The sequence below is a fragment of the Syzygium oleosum genome, unplaced genomic scaffold (genome assembly GCF_021117445.2).
Source record: "Syzygium oleosum isolate NSW1041296 unplaced genomic scaffold, Sole_v2.1 Sole_v2.05, whole genome shotgun sequence".
Classification (NCBI taxonomy): Eukaryota; Viridiplantae; Streptophyta; class Magnoliopsida; order Myrtales; family Myrtaceae; genus Syzygium; species Syzygium oleosum.
Window position 1 is genome coordinate 6745794 of NW_026607489.1, and position 17096 is coordinate 6762889.

The window sequence follows — 17096 nt, forward strand, 5'->3', positions numbered from 1 at the left end:
GGGTCCAATCACTTTGGCTTGGTTCGGTTGACAAGGGCAACCCCCATGCATCGTAGCCTCACGTGCATGAGGACGGCCCTTGAACCATTTTTTGGAAAAATTTTCGGGATCCGGATGGGATAACTTTTAGCGAAGCCTTACCGCCAAGGTTAAAGAACCATCTAAATACCATCTTAAAACTATGGGTGTGACCCAAGTCCGGTCATAGGTTGTATGTGGTGTAGTGCAAATACAGTAAATCATGCACAACAATTACATGCAAACACCACTTCAATAGTACAAAAATTAAATCACAACTCCAATCCACCAAGCCTGCAAAACAAAGGATTAGCCAATCACTACTCCCCCTATAACTCTTATTCTGCAAAACCATTTAACACCTAAGAATGATAATTCAATCAAATTTTGCCAAATCGAGTGATTTTTCCATGAAAATTTTTTTGGCCTAAGTCCTCCTTAAATTTTCAAAAAATTCAAGTTAGTCCCCAGCGGAGTCGCCAAGCTGTCGCGACCTAAAAATCAAGTTTTCCAATCTTAGGCTAATGGATTACTAGATCAATTAAATTAACTAACCTAGCTCGAGTTCTCCCAAACTCTATCAATTCGCAACTTAGGTCCAATTATGAGCATGCAAATATTTTCAATGGGAGCTGCCACTAATTATTTAAGGTAGGTTGATTAGAAACCTAAATAAAATAGCGGAAGTACTATTTTATTTCTACAAACCAGAGATTATAAATCCAGAGACTTGGTTACACTAGATTACCCTAACGTCCTTTCGGTACCAATCTAAAGAAAAATGCTCAATTCGGCAATTTTGATGAATTCTGACTTAGAGTTCAAAGGTGCAAATTTTTTTTGGATTTTCTTTTTTTATGAATTTTTTTTTGTATTTTTTATGTATTTTCGAATTTAAATTCAAGTCGCAAATCTTTTAGTAGAAAGATTATAACCGCTAAATCTTTCAAACTAAGTTTCGATCTGAAGCCTGACAGATCGACCCTAAAAATTTGAAATACCCGCTATGAAAATAACTCTATCTAAAGCCTGATAGATAGACTTATTCCCATGTGTGCCGTTACGGATTAGGAGATTTTCCTAACCGGTCACATCTTGAAAAGATTTTGCTATATTGAATATCTTGGATATATTCAAAAGATTTTGAAATTTTCAAATTCTATCCAAATTTGATAAGTAATACACATCCAAGATTTCCAAAGAATATTCAGTTAAATCGTAGTTTTTAAATTAAGTGAGGCACCTTCGTTTTTTTTTTTTTTTTAAATGTCTTTTTTTTTAGACAATGCTTAATCCTTTAGAGATATCTTCGTGTGTGCTATACTCATCAGCAAATTCGGATGAAGCTCTTGCAATCACCAAAAATTCAAATAAGATCAACTCATCCACAAAGGAAACGTCCATCCACTAATTTTGAATAAAGATTCAAACAATAGTCATCCATAAGTCCATACCATCAACGGATTCGAAATTACAATGATCCAATTAACATCTTGCAAGTCAAATTGCAATTTTAACATGATCACCAATATAATGCGAATTTTCGGATTGAGCAAGAACAAGAAGGAAAACCAGGATTTTTTATGCAAGTTTCTCTCGTAATCCAAACTGTAATCATTACTTAAAAATCATGCACGACAAATATCACAAGTTAAGAGCATTCGTTACCTAATTTGACAAAGTTATCAAATTGAAACACCAAGGATTGCTTGATCCACGGGTGAGGTGACAATGCCCGATTCCCAGCCTTAAAAAAAATGAATGGCAGAAGCGAAGGACCCCGGCAGTAGCTCGAACTTGTTTCCTAGCGACAATGGCAACGGACCGAGCGGCGAATGGATCAACAGATGCCGATGCAAGGTTCTCGGCTAGTGGAAATCGAAAACCTTCTTTCTTTTCCTCACGTCTGTTCTCTCCTTTCTTTTTTGACCTAACCCTCCCCTCTAACTTTTTCTCACCTTTTTTGGACGTACTGTGAAGCGTATTTTTTTTTTCTCTCCAATTCACTCTCTCTGCTCACCCTTTTCTTTTGACGAAGCCCTCACTCCATACCTCTCTGGACCCCTCTTCGCTCTTTCGCTTTTGGGTCCCTTTTATAAGTGGGGAAGACTTAGGCTTTCCAGAAAAGAGAATAAATCAAATTTCCTCATATTATATTCTGGCTCTTTTCATTATTTTGGCCTTTTTGTTCACGCCCGATGCAAGATATTGATCAGAATATACGCCCCTATATTGACCGGATTCCACTTTCCTCTCTTGTATTTTTTATATTGTTTCCCTTTTGCACGGAGATACAAAGGAAATCAAATTCACTGATCTTCCTCCCTGTCCACCAGATTCGAGACCCCACCACGTCATAATCTCCATATGCTGCTTTGTCTTCGATGTGCTCTCATGAAGATGGTGCAAGTCGTGCAACCGCGGGGAAAGACTTCTCTTGAACGACGACTCCAAAACTTCTAGTACATTAGACATGCCGGCCAGCGGCACAGAATACCTGAGAAGCAAAAAATATAATGCATAAAATAAACTATCCTATATGAAAAATGATTTAAGTACTTTTTACTAGGGATTAAGGTTAGTCCCTAATTTTTATGCAAAAAATTAATGACTAAAAAAAATAGCTAAAATTTAGGTGTCAACAAGCCCCCTCCGGTAGAGTGCGTTTTTCTCTTTTGCTTTTCAGCCATTTCATTAGACTCTTTAATTTAATTTCAATTGAGATTAGGAGGAAAAAAATACATCATTTTGGTCATTATGGTCACGTAGGAAAGAGAAAGTAAATGAAAACTTACATTAATATTTTCCGTTAGCCAAATTGGATGGAGCTAACAGAGAAACTTAATTGCATCAATTTGATAAGTTTTACGTCTTGATTACACTTTTGAGACAAGTTTTGAGACTTTCAATACACTTATCATTTTTTTTATGTCCATTGCTTTTGCATGTGTCCAAGGCCACCTAAGCGAAAAACTTGGGCAGGTCGGGCCCTCCATCAGACCACCTTTTTTTATATACTGTTTTTTATAATCTGAATTTTTAAAAAAAAATCAATAAGTATGGAAAATAAACATATTTGATATTATGCCTTTGTATTATTTTATTTCACTAGTTTACATATCACTTTTATATAGCTTCTCGATCCTATATTAGAAATTTAGGCTTATTTTATCCTATTAGTGTTTACAAACTTTAAATGTCGAGAATGTATTATTAATAAAACATAACTCTTATATTTTTAACGTGAATGTATGGGCAGGCCAGATTTCAAGACCCCTGCTTGGGCCCGGCCTGCCCATTAACCGGGCCTAAAAAATTTTGCCCAATCGTGATATGATCGGAGCAATCTTTCAGTAGCGATATGTTCTAGAAATCTTATGCTTTTTTTTTGGGTGATCAAGCTATTTCTAGGTCTAGGAATGATCTGGAGATGCAAAAAAATTCGGTCATCATGATTTCCTTTTAAATTCAACCTCATTATTCAATTGTTTCTTGAGTCGAGACACCAAGTCCCACGCTATCATGCGATTTGAAGGTTCAATTAAAGATTATTTAAGATGTCGACCGCCAATTTAAACAGTGATACTTTTTCCTAAAGAAATGCAAAATTTTAAATCCCATTGGAATCTAAAGAATGTATTGATTTATACTTAATTCTCTAGATTTGATTTACTCAAAATCAGTTTAGATGTACAAAGCATAGATATTGAATAAAAGCTAGAAAAAAATTGCTCTTTTCTCTATGTGGAACTCGCATACACAATGGAAGTGAACGAGAAATGCAATATTTATAGCTTCCGAATGGTGACATTGGAAGTAATCATGGGAGGCCATCCGGGCAATCTCATTTCTTCTCTCGCGTCCTCATCTTCAGCATCATCATCATCATCATCGAGCAATTCAATGGCTTCTTGGCCACTGAAAGAAGTTTTAGATCAAAGAATTCCATACCCAGAAGGTAATGTGCTAGGGAAAGTGGCTTTGGTGACAAAGATGGGATTTTTGTGCTTAAATCCCAAACCAGAGAATTGTCCAACCACGCAACAAATTTCTCGGGCAATATTAGCAGATAGCTCAATCGTGTTAAGAGCATCAAAGGGCATCAAATTGGAAGAACTAGTTGATCCTACATGCATTACTTATTGAGATATTTCGATCTTTCTACTGCAACCCAATAAACCCTATCTTGTACTTTATTTATCTTAGTTAATTCCATTATCCATGCATGTAATACTTCATTAGTTACTTGAAGGGGAATTATTGTGATTTGCAATTCCAACTTGAATGAGATGGCCTACAGCTGCGCCGTCCAATCCTTAAAAATTGCTTAAGAGATAAACAAGATCATGATATTTCTTGTAGCTATTACATTGACTTGTTATAATTTGGCTTGTCATGTAGAATCGTAAACACTAACGGTAGAAAATGCAATCAGCTCAAACGAACACAATTGGTGGAACCTGGCATCTAGTTTTGTGGAGTTTCGTTCAATTATTTTAGTTGAATGTGTACCGACATCATAATTTTAAAAAAATGAAATGCAGATCACAGTATGATTTGCTTGGATCAAATTATGTGATTGACTTTACATCCTTCAAAGAGAGAGAACCAATTTAGTAAGAATTAATTTCAGAGATTTTTTTTTTGGTAAGGTAAATTATTTTCAGAGATTCGTGTATCAAAATTCCTAAAACTCATACACGCAAATGCAATTGAGTCTTAACATGTTCAAAAGTACAATCAAGTCATAGAATTTGTCAAATTGGTATAATCCCTTCATTGGCTCCGTCCACTTTGCCTAACGAAAATAAAAATAAAAATAAGAAAGCCAAAGATTTTTTTTTTTAAATAAAAAAAGGTGCAAACCAAAGGGGTTGGGTTCGCCCTTGCCTTGCCTGTCCTTTGCCGAAGGAGTTGGTGGCGACGGCATTGCCCTTGAAGCCCCCTTCGGCAGGATGTGTTTTTCGTTTACTTTCATTTTCGGCTTTTTTTAATTCATTTTTATTTTGACCTTTTTTTCCTTTTAAATCTAATTTTAATTAAAGTTGGTGAAAAACAGCATTGTTTAGGACCTCTTGTCACCGTGGCACTCTTCGTTATCATACTGATCACTTATGGAGAAAGAAAATATCAAAAAGTCACGTCAGCATTTTTCCGTTAACTAGATGGACGGAGCTAATAAAGATATTCAATTGCATCGACTTGATAAATTATAAGATTTAATTGTATTTTTTTTTAAAATTTTTAATACTTAATTAGTCCGTGAAGATAAATTTTAAGATCTATGATTCACTTCTCCTATAGTTTTATTACGTCCATTGCCATTGCAAATGCCCAAGGGAAAATTTTGTACAAACGGGCCTCGACCGGCCCCGACGGGTCCCACCTGCCGCGTGATGTCTCTCTTCTCATGTCACGCCGCGTCCCTCGGGTCTCCACTTCGAGAAAGCGGATGTCGTGATTGCGACGACACGTGGCGCTCGCACAGCGCCTCAGGATTACCGCTTTCCATGTTTACGTTGCGCGCTCTCTCTCTATATCTCTCCTTAAAAGCGGCTTTCTCACTCTGTGTTGTCTCCTTCTTCATCTGTCGTTTTCGCTACCGACGCGAACACCCCCTCCAAGATCCTCTGTCCCCTCAACGATGTCGACTCTCACAGTCCCAGAGTCAGTGCCCTCCATGGCCGATGACTGCGAGCAACTCCGTAAAGCTTTCGCAGGTTCGCTAGCAGGGTTTGACGATCGCGTGTTGTGTGTGTCCGTCGACGATCGTGTTCTCTTTTTAGTGTCTGGATCTATGATCTGCTTGGAGATCTTGGTCTGGTCATAGCGATCTTTCGGTGCCGATCTGCTCTAGAGTTCTCGTGCTCTTTTTTTTTTTTGGCTGATCGGCTGTTAAGATCGAGCTATTTCTAGATCAGGAATGATTTGGAGTTGCAAAAAAAAATTGATCTTCCATTGCAGCTGCAATATGTTTGTTAGGCTGGTAACTTGTTTCTTACCTTGAGCCCAGGGATATAGTGTGGTCCCGAAAAAATGTTCAAACTTATTGCCTAATTTAATCTTTTCTCTCGTTTGATGATTCTCATGAACGACCTCGAAGGATGGGGAACAAATGAAAAGTTGATCATATCCATTTTGGCTCATAGGAATGTGGCGCAGAGGAAGCTGATTAGGCAAACCTATGCCGAGACTTACGGCGAGGACCTCCTCAAGGCATTGGACAGAGAACTTACGAATGATTTCGAGGTCTGATCTTATTTAATTATTTGTATTCATTTCATGGAGCCGTGGCCTCCTCTCTAGGATTAATCCATATTCATTCCTAGTTGATTATCCATACGTTCTGTTCAAAAAGCCGTGTGTATAACAGGACTGTGATTTTCTAAATTCTTTGCATCCTGTAATTTCCATATCATCAGAGGCTGGTGGTCCATTGGACGCTTGATCTGGCTGAACGTGATGCGTACTTGGCAAATGAAGCAACGAAAAGATGGACTTCAAGCAATCAGGTTCTCATGGAAATAGCCTGCACAAGGTCTCCTCACCACTTGCTGTTGGCAAGACAAGCATATCATGCTCGATACAAGAAATCGCTGGAAGAGGACGTCGCACACCACACAACTGGGGATTTTCGTAAGGTACTGCTTTTACACTTGCCTGAAGCCATGAAGTTTTCCAATCCTGATGATTGTCCGTAACTTTTGTCCATACATTTTGCAATAAGTACTTTGTACAATGAAGTCTCTGTAGCTACGTAATACTGATAATAATATCTTATTGCTCTCCTGGGAAATATTCTTTGTGATTGATGACGGCAAGTAAAATCAAATTCATCTGATTCAGCATATTACAGGGAGATGAGAACATAAGTTGCAAGGTATTACATTGTAGAAAATGCTTGTTGGGATGGTGGCGTGATTGAGAGCAGTTCCTGATATTTTCATCGAACTCTGGAGACCACATATATGCTATAGTGTCCATCATCAAAAGATTAGTACTATAACAACCCATGAAATAATTTTCATCTATTTTGAACCTTTTTGATTTTCAGTAGGTGGTGATGTAAGTAATTTCCTTGGCTGCTGGGAAAAAACTGTATTTTGATACGGTTTCTTTGTCTCCTAGTTGCTGGTACCTCTCGTGAGCTCGTATCGTTATGATGGAGATGAGGTGAACATGACTTTAGCAAAAGCAGAGGCTAAGATACTCCACGAGAAGATCTCGGAGAAGGCTTACAGCCATGAGGATCTCATAAGGATTTTGGCTACTAGGAGCAAAGCACAGGTCAATGCTATGCTGAATCACTACAAAAATGAGTTTGGAAAAAATATCAACAAGGTGAGTTAGAATTTCTATGAACTGGCCCTTTAATGTTCTTTTACTTATATGTCTAAAGTTTGCAGTTCCTCAAGGATGAAGAGTGCCAGTGGGTATTATTCATTTTTGAGCTTTTGGTTAGCAGTCATGCTGTTGCTGAAAGTAAGAGGCAACTTCACGATGTCTTGTTTCTAAAAAATCGAGACCTAATAATATCCCTGCTTCTGAGTTAGTCATTATTATACTTTGTGCTCTGTTCCGGCATGGGTCACTTTCAAACTACGACTTTCTGTAGTATGCATCAGAACATATTGAACTTTTCTCTGTTATAGACTAAGAATTGTCTAATTCTTGATCGTTCATGTCCGCAGGATTTGAAAACTGATCCAAAAGACGAGTTCCTTGCTATACTGAGAGCTACAGTCAAGTGCCTGACTCGCCCTGAGAAGTATTTTGAGAAGGTTCTTCGTTTGGCCATCAATAGGCGTGGAACAGATGAAGGAGCTCTGACCAGAGTGGTTGCTACCAGGGCTGAGGTCGACATGAAGTTTATAAGTGAGGAGTACCAGAGGACGAATAGTGTCCCCCTCGATCGTGCCATTGTCAAAGACACTACTGGATATTATGAAAAAATGCTACTGGCATTGATTGGCCATGCTGAGGCTTGATTTACAAGTACTTGTGAAGCTATGTCCAGTGGAGGCAATTGTCTATTTTGGCGTGGTTTGAGGTGTTTCTGTTTTCCTTGCTTTCCGGTAACATATAATTACCAACATGCCTCCCTAGAAAGTCTGTCAGTTATATCTATGCGAAGCAAATACATTTCTTATCATGGCGTTGGATTTGTACTTCTGAGAAGTCTTTGATTGCTAGTAAGTGACTGTCAACTTGGTTTCCTTGCAATCGTGTTATAGCAGTGTTAGCAATGCTGCAGGAACTGCTGATGCTATGGCCTTTTAGATGATGAAGAACAAATATTATAAGGATCGCCGCACACATAAGGATCTTTAGAGAGAAAAATTCTAGAGAAAAGCTTTGAATATGATAATACTTGTGAGATGATACAATTGAGGGGAGGAGACCCCTGTATACGTACAAAGGTACGGTCTAACAACAACTGTAGATCTTTCCCCAATCTAACGGTATTTAATGGTGGAGATTACATTTCCCCATTTGTCAACTATCCTCATTTATTACGGGAGTGTACATTTACAATATTGCCCTCCCCTAGGAGTGTTCTTGAATATATAAGAAAAGGGAAAATTACCAAGAAAGTTCAAAAAATATTGCAATTGTTCAATCATAAACCTTTTTTTAATGCCAACTAAACATTTTGTATTTGTATCAATTGAGTTTATCCGGTCAAGTTTAGCCAAAAATCGCTGACATAGACACTAGTCGTCCTATGTGGCATGAACGCGCTGAAGTGGACAATTTGTAATAATTTTTTTGAACTTTTTTCTTTTTTTCTTTTCTTTTCTTTCCTTTTTTTTTCCCAACTGTGGCCGGCGAGAGTAGACGGGCAAGGGTGTTGGTGAGGGCCGTAACACCCTCGCCGAGTCTTGGCAAGGGCATAACTCCCTCGATGGGCCGGATCTGGTGAGAGCATTGGGCCCTCACCAGATCTGGCCGGCAAAGGCGTCACGGCTCTAGCCCAAGGGCCGCTGTGACGCCCTCGCCTGTGGCCAACAATGGTCGCCAGCCACAGTTGAGAGTTGGGAAAAAAAAACAGAGAGGAAAGAAAAGAAATTAGAAAAGATAAAAGAAAAATATAGATAAAATAAATAATTATTATTATTAAAAATTGTTCATGTCAACGCCGGCCGTGCTGCGTAGGACAGCTGGCGTCCACGTCAGTAATTTAGGGTCAAACTTAGTCGAATGGTCTCAATTAGCACAAATGTAAAAAGTTTAGATTCAATTGGCATAATTGCAATAGGTTTAAAACTTTTTTGGTAATTCTCCCCACAAGAAAACCCTAGCACTTAGTAAATTCATGGTTCGCCCCTCCTTCATGGATTGTCCACGATCCTTCATGCAGGTGGCATCTCAACCATAATGCTCAATGCTTGTCGTAATTTCAACTCCATGTGATCGTCCACGATCATTCATGCAGGTGGCACGAGTGATATCCGAATCATCTGTATTAACATTAGACTACCCACTAGGAGCCTTGGAGGTGCTTTTGCAGAATCACGGCAATCTCCTCGGTTGCTCAGCACTGCATGGCCACTTCCCACAAGAATTCAGCTGCTAATTCCAAATTGATGCGAGGCAAATCTTGACACGAATGGCAGTACTTTGTCCCAAAAAAGAGGAGTGGCAGTATGATGACTGCCTCAAGTGAACTTATTTTTGGATGAAAGATTTAATTGCCGCCAGGAGGGATGTGAAAAGCTGAATTTGTGGATGGGTACCTTTAAGTGGGGAATGCTTGTCTTCTGTTCTGGACCAGAAGATTCTCAAGCTTAGTCAAACGTCAATTGTACAAACTCTCTAGTTGGTTAAGCAAAAGTCTGGCTCCAATCCAACTTTAATGTGCACGCTGGACGCTGGATTTGCTGATATCAGACTCTGGTATGTAGAATGAGTGCAGTACTTGATTAAACTGTGTGTAGACGCATTATTGTCCCCATTACATATAAATGAAAGCTTTCAGAATACGTACATTTGCTGATACAGCTCAATATGTCAATGCATTTGATCTGTAATTTGAGGGTGAAGTTAATGAAAAAATTACTTACAAAGTTTCTCGAAACTCTTTGCAGGATGTGGACATGCATTCTTTTCAGGATTTTAAGGAATTCTAACATTCCAATGGTGGCCATTGGCACGGTAACGCTCTTTCTTGACTCTGGTATTTGTACTACTGAGGATGCATAACTGCCCTTTTAACATTTGTACTTGCGTTCACGGCAGTTCCCTACTGGTCTGGCCTTGGCTATTGAAAAGAAAAGCAGGCGCATCGAGATATCACTGTACTGCCTTGCACGGGCTACCGAGAGCTTCTTCGCATGCATGGCTGATGTCGGATATTTGCTGAAGTCAAGGCATCTTAGGAGAGTCGATGTGGTCATTTTTAGCACATCGACTGCCATTCTAATGCACTGCTATGCACAGGAGAGGGAAAGTACTTGAGCATTCTCGATCGGGAGTTTGGCGTTCCTCCTTCCCCTCGTGAAACACCAAGGTGCAAAAGATCACCTGAAAATTCATCTCTTACTCTGACTTGATAAACAGAACATGACTTATTCTTTTGGTTTCCTCTCACTTATTGCCGTCTTGAGGTGGCTTGTACCTTATGTATTCTCGTGTTTCAAAGAAGCGGTGGCTCAGGATGCCAAGATTCGACTTGTGTTATTTTTGGCCATAGTGTCATCAGTCAGGTCATGGGGTAGCAAGTGACACCAAGTTGTGTCCCGTACATATAAATTTCTCGAAACAAATTGGAATATTTATTTCATGGCTTTAACAACCGTGGGACAATGCTCTTATAGAGTTATAGACATCACCAGCCTTTTACCTGAAGTAACTACAGTAATACCAGCTCTTCCCAATCTGATTGACTTATCATTGTCTATTACGCAAATTGGCCACAGACATCACTTGGTGGTAATGCCAATTATAAAATAAAGGATATGCTTGGAAATTCATTAATGATTGAACCTAACATATTTAACAAAATTATCAACACTGATTGAGAATAACCATCAGGCTAAATAATCCATGAATTTTGATCAAATATGTAATATCGTCCATAACTTTAGCCCATTGAGAAATATCATCCCTAACTTTAATTTGTTCAATGTGGACCATAAACTTTTGATAAATGTTAGATCTAGTCCCTAGAGATTATGAAAGTATCCAATGTTATCCTTTCATTCATTCAAGTAAATGGAATTTGCTGATTAAACTTCCAATCCAGTAAACAGTGGACGAAAAATAATGTTACAAGTGGATCATCCACGTAAGATATTCAACCCAAATTAGAATATAATAAACCACGTCATCAAATAACATAGATAATAATTTTACAAAATTAAATAAATTAAAAAGGATTATCATATTCTAATTTCAGTTGAATTTCTATAAACTTTTTTTTGTCCACCGTTCAAACGTACCATATTGGAAGCCAAATCAGTAAATTTCGTTAAACTAGAATAATGAAAGGAAAACATTGAACATTTTCATATAGTCTAAGGATTAATTGAACATATATCAAAATTTCACAGACCACATTGAACAAATGAAAAGTTTAGGAACAACATTGCACATTGAGCTAAAATTCAAGGATCACATTAAATAAATTAAAAGTCCATAAACCATTTGTGTCATTTTCCATTTTCAATAGTTGAGAGGTTCAAATTTACTTTGCACCCCTCGAACTTTTCCTATTTATTTCTTTATTTTATTTTTCTTTTAATTCTTAATCTTTTCTTTTGTTTTTCTTTACTTGTCTCTTGATTATCATAAACAAAGAAAAGACATTTTACGGGATAAGAGGAGGAGTGCCATAACTTTCGTACGGCACTCACTTGAGGGATATAACTTTTTTTTCGCTCACTTAAGTGCTATATTGGAATAAAATCAAATCAATTATTTGAGTGTCATTTCCGGCAAATCATCCTACGTGAAATTTTTGTATTAATTTCCCATTCCGACGTGGATTTTTTTTTTTTTTAATTAATTATCCACGTCAGCGTCGGCGATGCCACATAGGACGATTGGTGTCCACATCAAATTTTCCGGCAAGGCAAATCACCAATGGCACTTAAGTGATTGATTTTTCAAATTTATAGCACTCAAGTGAGCGCCGTAAGAAAATTTTTGCACTCCTAGTATACTCATCCCAAAAATGCTTACACATATGTATATTGAAGAAGTGATTATTTAAATATTTGGGAAAATTATCAATTTAGTCCTAAACCGATTGTTCAGATGTCAATTCAGTTTTAACTTTCCAAATTTGTCAACATAGCCCTGCATATTTGCATGATATTTAAATGTAGTCTGTCTTGCCAATTGTGACGTGGAAATCAACAAATTGCCCACGTCAGCATGTCACTTAGGATGGCCAACGTTGACTAGGTCTCGCGTCAACGATTTTTTGTGGCAATTGGCAAGAAAGAGTACATTGAAATATCGCTAAAAAATTTCGGACTATATTGACAAAATTGAAAAGTAGAGCTAATTAAGTGGAATAATTAGTTATTGACAAGAAAATTATGACAATTGTAATTGCATTATTAGACAATCCAATCAAACCATTGGCTAATACAATTTTTTTGTCTATTCTAAATGCATAATAATTTCCAAAGAAAGAAAAGAAAAAAAGTAAGAAATAATCGAGGTGGATTTTTCTTTATTTCTGAATTTTTTTATTAATTATCCACGTAAGCCCCGGCGATGCCATGTAGGACAACCGGCATCCACGTTTGATTTTCCGGCAAGGTAAATCCCCAATGGTACTTAAGTGATCATTTTTTTAAAATTTGTGGCATTCAAGTGAGCGGAATAAAAAATTACAGCTCAAAGTGAGCGCCATATGAAAGTTATGGCACTCCTAATGTACTTATCCTGACATTCTACTATAAGTAAAGGTAAGCAATGTCTTATTTTGCATTGTATTAGTTTTGTCCATTTACCTTGTGTTTTATTTTTGTTTAGAATACAGCTAAGCATTTGCGTTTTAGTTAAAGTTACTTCGGCAATAGCTTATGTGAATATACATTATTTCTCTTTTTACTTTTATTTCAAAGCTTCGGATTATTCATTAAAAATATATTTGTAATCCTATCCAGATACAGATGAATCATAAACTTGTATCCACATGTTAGTACTACTCGAAAAATCGATTTAGGTTGACTTATTTATGTACTTTATATTTTATAACAATTGTAATATGAATGTTAAAATGTCAAAATAATTATCTAAAAAATTCTAAATTTATTGTATGACCCCCATGCACTGAGGACCACATGAAGAATCTCAAAATGCTTCTCAGGGCGAGTTAGGCACATCTCTCAGTATAAAAAAAACAATAATCAAAGGCACTTTACATCCTTCCTTCATCCTTTCTTCGCATGGCCTTCAATGCACATATACACTATAGTGTTGATACCTAATTTTTGCTTATTCATTTTAAGTTAATTACATATAAAATTAGGGGGTTAATTTTTAATACATAAACACAAATATTTTCATTCAATTGCATAGCATATAGACATTAGGTGCATTTGCATTAATAGGGTTCATTAGACATATTTTTCTTGTTTAAAAAAATCAAAAAAACCCTGGCCAATCCGACCCGGTTCGACCGGACCAGATCAGCCCGACCCGGTCGTTCTCCCCTTCTTCTTTTTTCTCACGTGGGCCGGCCCAACTCTTCTCACCTTCGGCCTGGCCCGGCCCACCTCTTGTCTCTTTCTCCTTTTTCCCTTGCAATGAAGCAGAGGAGAGCGTCGCGTACGGGTACAGGGGGCGTCGCGGAGCAAAGCGCTGCAGCAGGCGGCGGCGTCGATCGTCGAGGCGCAGAGCAGAGGGGCAGCCGTGGTACCCAAAGCGAGGAGGTTATCCTCTTCTCTCTCGGCGTTAAAAGAAGGAGGGGAGCTCGGTGAACAGGGGAGGAATCAGAGAGAGAGAAAGACCGAGGAAGAAAAGGAGGATCGAGGGGTCCTTAGAGAGGAGAGTGTTCCGGCCGCTCCATCGGAGGCGGCCAGACAAATCTCCTCCCCCTCTCCACCGTGCGTCGAGAGCCGAGCTAACCGTCCCCTCATTTCCGGTCGTCGGAGATCCATGCGGGGCAGGAAGTTGAAAACAGAGAGAGTTCGGAGAAGAGAGAACAAAGAGCGAGAGGAGGAGACCGAGAGAGATTGGTGAGTTTTCGAGTCTTACCCGCTCGCCGTCGGACCACCCGAGACGCCGTCGAACCCCCCCAGCCGTCGCGCCTCACTCCGGCCAGCCGCAAACAAGTAGGTTCTCATCCTTGTCTTCCCCTGTTTCCGCCCCTTTTCCCCTGCCTCTCGGGTGCCAGGCACACCGAGCCCATTCGGTGATCGCCCGGCCTCGTCGACCGAAGTGAACATTTCTTTGACACCCAGTGAGGACGGTCTAAACGCTATATGTCGAAAATCGACCATAAACTTTGTCAAAATCGGATCTGTGACTCCATTCTCAGGCTGCACCACACCTGTTTGATCAAATGTCCAAACCAAACTGTTTAAGCTTTTAGTGTCAAATCTGGTCGTGTTGTTTTTTAGCATTTCGTTGCCAACTCAGATGGAGCTAGAGTGAAATATACCAGTCTAGATCTTCACATATCATGATAGGGCCAAAAAGTGTGTTGGATGTCACTTTAGAACACACATCTCAACTTGCACGTTACATGTTCAATGAAATGTCCAAATGAGGAACCGAATTAATTTTCACGAATCAATGCTTGGAACTTGGTTTTTTATACTTGATTAGTTCTCATATATGTTGAATGGTAACTGAAATCTATATTTTTTATGTGGTTTTATTGCAATGTGCACTTCGTTCGAGTCGGCCGTGTGTGCACAGTCCCTCACCGGAGGAGCAACTCCCTTGCCGATGAAGCCTACGGTTGAGGGTCGTCCCTGTTAGCTCCCTGGCCTTCCCACTCCTTCGCAGGAGTGCTTATTTGGTTAGTTGATTTGGTTGTTGTTGGAATGGTCTTGGTTAGTGTCAAAAATTGGCCACCGACGTTAGTGGTTCGGTGGCCGGAGTGGTGGCCGATGGGGGGCGATCCAGTGACAGCTGTGGTGGCCAGCGGTGAGGGGGTGAGCCTAGTGGCGGTCGTTGGTGTTGGTGGCCCGTGCCGGCAGTCGGAGTGCCGAGGTGAGAGTCACGGTGGAATACACAGGCAGGCATGGAGGTGCTCTCTAGGAGAGAGAGAGAGAGAGAGTTGAGTCGCGGCCGGAGATACATCGTGGCCACAACCTCGCCAGTGCTGCCTGCCACCATCGACCCTCCGAGGAGGCTGTTGTCCTCCAATTGACAGTCGACACTTCTGCTACCCCATCGCCACGAACCCCACTGCACCGAGCTCCTGCTGCACCTCACATGATTGCTGACCGCAACTAAACCGTGCATCCGCAAAAATGCTTCTGATCTCCTCCGCTTCGCGACGACGAGCCACGACCCTACACTGATAAGCTGACCCCATTGCAGCTTATCGTCCTTGACCTGAGCCTACTGATCCATCAACGGCGACTGTCCCTGCCTCATGAGCTCGCCGGCGATCATGTTTCTGCTCTTTGTGCCTTGTTGCTGCAGTCCAACCGAGCTCCCGATCCGCGACACTGCAGCTGTCGAGCCACTACCTTGGCCAAGCATCACCACCGCAAGTCCCACAAATCCGCGAGGTAGTCACCGACCCCCCTTGCCGCGAGCACCACCATGGCTATCCTTGGCCAAGCACCATCCTTGCCGAGACCATCACTAGCGTGCCCTCGACATTTAATCCATTGCCGTTCGTGAGGCACCGCCAGTCATCGATCTCGAGCTGGCCGTCAAGTTCAAATTTGGAAGTCAATCTTTGAATTAGGTAACGATCTCACGTGATATAAATTTGAATATTTCATTATCTAATTTGATGGTTTTTTGTTATCTTTGAGTTATATTGCATATCTCCAAGATTACTAGGGTAACTTAGGCTCCATTCGTTTCACCAAAAATGCAACGTTTCTTGAAAAAGTTTTTGAAAAGTTATTTTCTAGTGTTCGGCTAAGACTTGAAAATGAACTGGAAAATGTTTTCCATTGTTCAGTATGGAAAATCCTCATTCCACTCATTTTGATAATTTTTATTTTTTTTAAAAAGAATTTGAATATTTTTTAATTTGAATATTTAAATAAATTTTAATGTTTCTTTTATTTTCTTTTTTTCTCTTTTTTTTTCCTTTTCTTTCTTCTTCTACCGGTCGCGGCCATGGCAATGGCTCGCGACCGGCCACAGATGAGGCTCGACCTTGCTTGCCTAAGGTCGGCGAGCTCGAGCTCTCCAACTTTAGGTGAGGCCTCGCCTCGCCTCGTCTCGTCAGCCTTGAGCGAGGCAAGGCTAGGCTCGGCCTCACTTGAGCCTTGCCTATGGCCGGCCATCGCTGTGGCCGATGACCGACTGAGGAAGAAAGAAAACAAAAAGAAAGAAAAGGAGAAAAAATAAATAAATAAATTTTGTAAGTGTTTTTTCCATTGGTAGAAAATATTTTCCATGATTAGTTTATTTTCCGCGAAATGAATGTCAGAAAATCCGAAAAATATTTTCCTAGAAGTTATCTTCTGTGAAATGTACGGAACCTTACATTAGAAAAATTTCTTAATTTAACCACATGCATTGGTTGGCCGTCCGATCTCTAATGCTGAGATATGATTCTTGATAGCACGGAAAATCTATCAATCCTATCCATAATTATTTGGATATGATCATCAGTTTTATTTGTTTCCAAATTTGAATGGGTTGCAATATTTGATGCTTATCTTTTGCAGTTTCGTGAATATTTGGTGATGGATGATTATCTTATCTTTAATTTTTTTTCTTAATAAAAGAAAATACAAAAAACAATCTTGCAATTAGACTAGATTAGATTTTAGATAATCTTGCATGTTTGAGAAAACTCTAGATAATCTTTCTTAATATATTAGGATAGATTTTCGATAGGAATATAATAAGTTAGAATGCATGCTGATAAGATTTCCTTGTTAAGTTAGGATAGTTTGGATAGGATGCATATTTAAATA

The 17096-nt window shown here is 39.4% G+C and overlaps 1 protein-coding gene and 1 long non-coding RNA gene across 2 annotated transcripts; both read left to right on the top strand.

The window, feature by feature from the left end:
• Window positions 1-5574: 5574 nt before the first annotated feature.
• On the top strand, window positions 5575-8234 carry LOC115676497 (annexin Gh1). The gene is made up of 5 exons (XM_030599444.2): window positions 5575-5738; window positions 6122-6267; window positions 6441-6659; window positions 7147-7359; window positions 7710-8234. Exons 1-5 carry the CDS (start codon window positions 5663-5665, stop codon window positions 8004-8006), a joined length of 951 nt encoding a protein of 316 aa, XP_030455304.1. The 5' UTR covers window positions 5575-5662; the 3' UTR covers window positions 8007-8234.
• A 5339-nt stretch (window positions 8235-13573) lies between these two features.
• On the top strand, window positions 13574-16001 carry LOC130138261 (uncharacterized). Its single transcript, XR_008816658.1, has 2 exons — window positions 13574-15001; window positions 15529-16001. It is a non-coding gene; the product is annotated as an uncharacterized LOC130138261 (long non-coding RNA).
• The last annotated feature ends 1095 nt before the right edge of the window (window positions 16002-17096 follow it).